Source organism: Otolemur garnettii, unplaced genomic scaffold (assembly GCF_000181295.1).
Source record: "Otolemur garnettii isolate 467f Iridium unplaced genomic scaffold, OtoGar3 scaffold00039, whole genome shotgun sequence".
Taxonomy (NCBI): Eukaryota; Metazoa; Chordata; class Mammalia; order Primates; family Galagidae; genus Otolemur; species Otolemur garnettii.
Window position 1 is genome coordinate 12,395,742 of NW_003852434.1, and position 8,275 is coordinate 12,404,016.

Below are 8,275 nucleotides of genomic sequence, written 5' to 3' on the forward strand. Positions count from 1 at the left end.
GGAAAGGAGAATCTGCTAGCCTGCCTGCCAGCAGTGAGAAAACAGGACAGATCTGGTGCCAGGCTGAGCCACACGGAGAGCGTCCCAGCATGCGTCAGGAAGGTCAGATGTCGGGCAGTCTCGCCTCCCGTCTAACCTGGAAGTTCAGCTCCCTGAGGATGAGTCTCCTCACCCGAGATGGGGGAGTCCCCAGAATGTGCTCTTCTATAATCTGTTCTCAAGTCCTGTTCTATTTGTGGGGTGTGAAGCACAAATCCGCATGACGTGGTCCAGTTTCTACTGGTCCAGGAAATAAAAGATTTGATAAAATCTGGATGGTGCACCCTGAGGCTAAACTCAGGCATTTGGCCAGACCAGAAATTTAAAAATCAGCTCTAGAGACTACTACAAAATGTTATCTCAGCAGCAGATGCGTGGGTGCAAGCCTCGTCCAGATAGCTTAGTGAAGGGAGAGGTGAAAGGGAGAATCGGAGGTGGGAAGGCTGTACATATACACCACAGAAAGCCACAGCCTGGGAATTGGGCAGGCAGGTGGATTTTTTAAAAAGCCTTTGTCTTTGGTCTATAGCATAAGTTCGAGCACATTTCTTAAAGTGTACCTGGCTAGCCAAATACTTCAGAATCACCTGTATGCTTATTAAATGAAAAATTCTAGGACTTGAGCCAGGGCTACCGATAGAGAATTTCTGGAGCAAATGCCGTGTAATCTGCATTGTAAACAAGCACTCCAAGTGATTTTAGGCAAAACAATTTTGAGAACCTCCTGAACAGGAGAGGATGGGCATCTCTAACGTCTAAGAGATCCATTTTTGTCAGATTGCATTTTTCTATCTTATTTGACTCTAGATTTAATTTTCCACTAGTATTTTCAATAGCAGGAAAATGATCAAACTATTTTGAGTTTCTAAAGTAGAGAGATTAAAAATGGATAAGAGATTGATCCAGAAATAAAAGAGAGAAGGTACAAATATATAAGGAATGAAAAAGGGAATACAACATCCAGCAGATATAACAAGATAATGAGAATACTATTACCAACTTCATGCCTATTAAAATTTTGTACACAAAGACAAATGGACAAATTGCTAGAAAAAATATAACTTACCAAAAATAATCCCAAAATATAACTTAACCAAAAACAACTCAAGACTAAATAGAGAACTTGAATGGTATTGTAACTATTAAGTAGTTTATATTTTTCCCACAAAGAAAATACCAAGATAATTTGGTTTTTACAGAGGGTACTAATGAGAATGGAGAGTGCACAGATAGCTCCTGAGACCGGGGCAGGATTTTCCTCAAGTATTTAGCAAAGTACTGATCAGTTTTATGAGTGAGAAAATCACCCACAGCCAGACAAAGAACCCACAGAGTCAAGTCTAGTGCATACTTTACCAGTCAGAATGGAAAACGTAATTCACAGCCTTGGTTATAAAGGTTACGGCCTCAGGAATGGGAAATAATTAGATCTAGATTAAAGGTTGAGAATGGCTGCTCTAGTCTATCCCTAGAACCTGTGACTATGTTATATTACATAGCAAGGGAGAATTAAGGCTGCAGATGCAAATAATAGTGCTAATTGACCTTCAGGTGGGGCAATTATCCAGGTGAGCTCAATCTAGTAACATAAAGGGAGAAGAGAGGACCAGAGAGATGGAATGTAAAGAGGACTTAATATGCTGCTTCTGGCTTTTGCTTTTTGTTTTGTTTTAGAGATGGGGTCTTGCTATGTTGCCCAGACTGGCCTGGAACTCCCGGGCTCCAGTGATTCTCCTGTCTCAGGCTCCCAAAGTTTACCATCGTGCCTGGCCCCAGAGAGTAATTTTTTTTTAATTTTGAGAGAGGGTCTTACTCTGTTGCCTGGGCTAGAGTGCAGTGGGATCATCATAGCTCACTGCAACTTCAAACTCCTGGGCTCAAGTGATCCTCCTGCACCAGCCTCCCTCATGGCTACAGGTGTGATTTTTGTATTTTTTGTTGAGATAGGATCAACTACACCAGGCTGATTTTTGTAATTTTTGTAGAGCTAGGATCTTGCTATGTTGCTCAAGCTGGTCATGAACTCCCGGCCTCGAATGATCAACATGGCCTCCCAAAGTGCTGGGATTATAGGTGTGAGCCACTGCACCTCGCCAAGGGAGCAATTGTTAACATTGGGAATGTAACTTCTTATCAGCTAACATTCCACATTTTCGAAAAAACTTTACAAAGTACAGTTAACCTGAGGAAAGAGATGCTTCAGCTGTTTTTTGCTCAGTTTATTCCCATAATCTTGGATTAACACACAGATTAACATTAATATCTATGACTGCCAGAAACTGTATTATCTACAAGGAAACTGATAGTCTGTCCCCTTCCTAACAAACTAAAATTTTCTTAGCTAACTAGTTTTCATAAGACCTGCAATATATTTTTATCTTGGAAAACAAAAGCAAATTCACAACAGTGACATATGACTGTGTTTAGCACACTACATTTAATACAGTAAAATATTTTTAATCCTTTCAGAAAAACCTTTTTCATTAGAGGCATTTATATCCAGACACAATGGAACAAGAGTCTGACGATATTCTCCAGGCTAGAGCTTTTAAAACACCTATCATTTCTCTTTTAGTGTTTCAAAAGACGCTTCTGAACATCACTTTTTTTTAAGGGAGGTTTTGCCCTGCGCTCCGACAACGTACCTGCAGGTGGCAGCACAAGCCCGCCACACAGAGGCTGCCCCGCTGCCCACACCCTCTGCACCTGCAAGGCTTCCCCTGCCACTGCTTTGAACCTTTACTTCCCCATCCCCCCATTCCCTCATCTCACAGGGGGCTGACGATGCACTTCTCCATGCAGGTCCAAGCCCTGGACCACTCAGCATCGATCCCACGGCTCCATCTCCTTTGTTGTATCACAATCCCACTCACAAACCTGGAGTTTATGGGCTGCTACCCAAAGCCCATCTACCAGACCCCAGAGCTAAATATGACTTGTAGCCACCACGACCAAGACTTTTATTACCCAATGCCTTCACAAATGGCAACTGACCGAATGCATCAGCAGCACCAAGAGCAGAATCACTTCTGGCAGCCCAGCTGCAAGTGGGTTTCTGGCTGTGTTATGTGAGCAATGTCTCTGGAACACCAAAGCATCTACAATAGTGAAAGTTTAACAGGCCTGGTGGGGAGAGGGAGGAAGGCTGGTGATTTCCACCGTGCAACTCTCAAACGGCCAGTTTCAGCTGCTAAGATGAAGGAGCTGGGAAGATGACCTGGGGGCTCCATAGTTCCGTGGGCTGGCATAAGCTGACTCTAGCTGGCTTGGGTTTGGGTTATTTAATTAAAATCACTAATATGATAAAATTGTATTAATTTGGTCCTCGTGTAATACCTTACATCTCTGAACCTGCTCATCCTACCTATCTGCCGTTTTGTACCCTTTGACTTGACTCTTCCCATTTGCTCTCCCCCACCCCTGCCCATGGTAACTAGTATTTCATTCTTGGTTTCTCTTTTTTATATACTATATGTAAGTGGGATCGTGCAATGTTTTCTTTCTGTCTGCCTTATTTCATTTCGCATAATGTCCTCCAGATCCATCCATGTTGTGGCAAATGGCAGGATCTCTTTCTTTTTGTGAGGCTGAATGATACTCCGTTGTGTGTACATTTGTGTACCTGTGTGTACAAGGTCTGACAATTAAGTTGGCACACTCATCCTAGAAAAAGTGCTCCAGCCCTCACTGCTGAATATCACTACAGTCACCTCTGAAGTACTCCTCTTGGGAAGTACCTTTTCTAGGATGAGCTTGTGAACTTAATCGTCAGACCTCATACGCTGACAGCTCTGATGGTCAGTCAAGAAAAAGAGTTCCAAAACTGCTTTGCAGGGTGGAAGAGGAGCTGGCGTTGGTGCAAAGTACCTTGAAAGTGACCATAGTCCTATTCGGCAGTGAGATATGTGGCCCTTTTTTCTGGGATGAGTTTGTGAACATAACTGTCTGACCTCGTATACACACACCGGCACACACACATGCACATTTTCTTTGTCCACTCATCCATTGGTAGATATTTAGATTGGCTCCATATCTCTGCTCCTGTGAATAATGCTGCACTGGACATGAAGGGCAGGTAGCTCTATGAGGTGACGATTTCATCTTTTGGGGGGATATACTCAGAAGAGGGCTGCTGGAAACACAGCAGTTGTATTTTAATCTCTTTGGGAACCGCCATCCTGTTTTCCATCACTGCAGCACCAACCTACATTCCCGCCAACAATGGTCTAGAGTTCCCTTTTCTCTACATCCTAGTTGACATTTTTTTCTCGTCCTTTTAATAAGCACTTTTTCTTTCAACACAAATTTACTCCAACCTTCACCCGCCTCCTTGATGTGGGACTAGGGTGAGGCATATGAGGTGCCTAGAATATAAACTTCAAAGAGACACCTGGTCTCAGGATCATGCAGGTGCGGGTGGTATGAGCCTACGGCCCTAAGGGAGAGGACTTCCTTAGACTTTGCACCTGCGGCACCTCAACGGCCATGCAGCTCTGCCGTCCACTCGTAAGTGGACCAGCCCCTGACTCGAGCATAAATTTCTCTTGGGCACTTTGGAAAATAAACAAATCACACAATAACCCTGAGGTAGAAGAGGTACCTAAGTACAGGAAAAAAACTCGGACTCAGCTGTGACCTATCTTTATTCACACTGGGAATGGGAAGAAGGACGCGGAGCCATGTCTGGGGAAGTGGGATGGTGCTTTTCAGATCCTTCGGGTTGATCCACCTGACAGCCATTTCTAACTCCCTCTCCCTATCTCCCCACACTATTCTCCCTTGGCTGGAAAGGCTAATTACCTGCTTTCCAAGTTTTTCTTGTATCTATGAGTGACCAAGAAACTGTTCTAGTTAATGATCTGCAATCACAAATCTACTAAGGGTTCCCACAGAAGCTTTTTCTTTACACACATTGAAGCCTGGAGCTGCAACAGTCACACTGCAAACATGAATCAAAATAAAATATGTGTAAGAGCCTGAGTAACGTGTGATGTATATTAGCCACGGCCCCAACTCTGGACACCCTACCTCTAGACTTACTAAGTGAAATCTGTTACTTTATGGCTGAAAGCAATGAAGAATTGTTATCTAACACACAGTATATGTGGTTAAAGGCTCTCATTCTCTAAGGTACAAAGTCAATAGATGATGTCTAAAAGTGTAAAAATCAAGAGAGAACATGTCAAAGCACATTACTTAGAAACATGACAGGAAGTACCTGAAGCCAGCTGAAGGGACCAAAACTGGATACCACTATGCAGTGAGAACTGGGGACAGAGGAACAGGGGATTGCTATTTTTCATTATAAGCCTTACAGCAAGGCCTCTCAACATCAGCACTGCTAACAGGCTGGGCGGATGGTTCTGTGCTGTGAGGGGCTGCCCTGGGCGCTGGCTAGCTGTGTCCACGGCCTCGGCTCATTACATGCCAGGAACAACGCCCCTTTTCCCCAGTTGTGACAACCAAAAATGTTTCCCACCATTGCTAAATGACCTTGGGGCAAAATTGCCTCTAGTTGAAAACCACTGCCTTTCAGCACTATTTTTAAAATTTTAAATCATACTGTAAATGTATTTAAAACTAAAACTAAATTAAAGATAAAGAGAGAATGGAAAGAGCTAAACTGGAAACCGCCACGTGTTGTTTCTCCCTTCAGACGCTTCTCACTCTCCTTAAATGAGCCCCCCCGGGCCTAAGAATCCCACAGCCCCTCTCAGGCGAGCAGAGGCACGACAGAGACACTTACCACCCAGAAATGCACACTCGTAGTGGCTGCAGGTCTTGTTTGTGCTTTGAAGGATAAGGGTATTGCCAGCCCCTTCCCGCGATACTTGAAAAACCTCATTCAGAGGTATTAAAGTAATTTTTTCACTTTCTTTATCAAAAAATTTTTCAACAGCAACTCCAAAGCATGTGTTGATGGATAACACAGTAAGCTGGTCATTAGCAGCTTGAGGTTTGGCTGAATATGCCAAAGTGAAGCGGCCAAACCTGGCCTGGTTCAGCCCTCCAAATGTAAATGAAGTGTTCTGGCTTGCTCTATATACCACGTTTTTGTAGCTGTCATCACAAGATCGTCTCAGCAACTGCAGGGCTCTTGTTAGGTAAAAATGAAGAGCTTTGAATTGGAAGCTATAGATATAATCTTTTCGAGACTGGCCAGCCATCATCACAGCTTCATTGAAGAGAAGGTAGAAGGGAGTTTGCTCGTGGGCTTCAGAAATATATGCCATGAGGGCTATTCCATGGTTATCCTTAAAACTCACAGGGAGAGAGAGCTGGGTCTTTCGGGCTTCCCATTTGGCTTTTGCACTTTCCCACACGGTATCTAAGAGCTGGTGGCTCACTTTTTCCTCCTCGAGCAGTCTGGAAACATGCTTGAGCTCCATCCTGTCAGTACATTTCAGGTATTCATCATCAAATGCGTTATCTGCCATGTCCAACATTTCAGCCTTCACCTTCGAAGGAAAAGGAAATTAATACTCTTGAAATGAGATATTTAGTGAATATCATTTTCTCTCACATTACTACCCCTGCCCTCTCATGCCCTGCCAAGAATCTCTCCTTACTTATAACCAACTATGGATATGTTTTTAGGTAGGAAGTATATTCCATTGCTACTGATGACTTTCTCAGTGTGACATTTATTTGTAAGAAATGTCAGTGGGTAAAAGATATGGGTAGGATTACACCTGTAACTCACTTATCTGGTGGCACAGAGGAAAGAATAATGAGTGTGAAATTAAAGAACTGGGTGGCAATCCTGGCTCTGAGCAATATCTTGCCTAGATGCTTCTCAAAACTTCGAGACTGTTGGGAATTTAAAATATCATATGTAAAATATTGTATATGATAGATAACACATAATGACAAATATTACCCCTTTTCCTTTGAGAATGCCCCCTCCCTTGTCCAGATGGCTTGGACAGAACTGATTTTACACTCTCCACCAAGAATATAAGTGATCCAAGCCTAGCAATCAGAACACTCCCTGAGGGGGAAAAAAGATCTTTCTTCCTATAAAACCACAAAATCTAAAGATTATTTATTTATTTTGAGACAGATTGTTTGTTTATTTATTTCTGTTGCCCTGGGTAGAGTGCCACGGTGTCATAGCTCACAGCAACTTCAAACTCTTGGGCTTGAGAGCTCCTCTTGCCTCAGCCTCCTGAGTAACTAGGACTACAGGTGCCCACCATCATGCCTGACTTTTTTTCAGAGATGGGGTCTCGCTTTTTGCTCAGGCTGGTGGTCTTGAACTCCTGACCTCAAGTGATCCCCACACTTTGGCCTTCCAGAGTGCTAAGATTACAGGTGTGAGCCACCACACCCAGCTGAGGCTCATATTGACTTGGGGCTTCCAATGGTTAAGTTTTAGTCCAATGGGGAATCCTATCTGAAAATAAACCAACAAAGAAGGGTTTTGCAGAGCTAAGAGGCAAGAGAGATGAACCCCTGAAAAATACTTACAGCCTTGAGTCTAGCTGTACCTGAAGACTGCGTTTTTCTCCCTAATTGCTTGAGCTAGTTTGAATTGTGTTTCTGTCATATACAATGGGAAAGGCCTAATGCAGCTCTAAATGACATGTATGTTCACATACAGTAAGAATCAGGGGGGTGGAATATTACTGACACTAATTTGAAGCTGACAAATCTGAGTTCAAATCCCATTTCTGCTACTAACTAGGTATGAGAGTCATTTGACATTTCTGAGCTTCAATATTCATTTAAAAACTGAGAATAAAGTGCAGGAAATAATATCCTAACTGCAGGGTTTCTGTGAGGATTAAATTACATAATGAATGAAGGCAAAGCTCTCACACCTCCATGCCTGGCTCATCAAGCCTTCGACACACTGTGCTGATTTTTTATTATTTCCTGACGGGAATGTGTGTGTTACACTGCAAGTTCTTCGAGGGCAGGATCTGTAACATTTTTATCTTTGAATCCCAAGCACCTAGCACTGAACCTGGCAAAATATTCAAGTGCACTGGCTTACGGATCAAAAATAGAATGAGCAAATTCACCAGAATCCCCAGTGATGGGCTTCTACAAATGAAAGAACAGAGCCTTTTTCTCCACTGCTTTGCATTTGTGTGGTGTATGGCTACCCTAGGCTGCTCAGGAACCTCAGCTGGAGATCTGACAGAGACACTTAGCCAGGAGCTACTAACATTATAATTTTGATGTGAATGCTTCTTTAAAAATATGTGTGTGGGCTCAGCGCCTGTGGCTC

General features: G+C 43.2%; 1 protein-coding gene across 1 annotated transcript in view; it reads right to left on the reverse strand.

Moving 5' to 3' along the window:
* ART3 (ADP-ribosyltransferase 3) overlaps nucleotides 1-8,275 on the reverse strand; it is a 28,200-nt gene that overhangs the window by 15,836 nt on the left and 4,089 nt on the right. Inside the window, exon 3 of the mRNA XM_023513352.1 lies at nucleotides 5,786-6,497. Within this exon, the coding sequence (XP_023369120.1) occupies nucleotides 5,786-6,497 (712 nt within the window). The remainder of the gene's footprint in view (nucleotides 1-5,785; nucleotides 6,498-8,275) is intronic.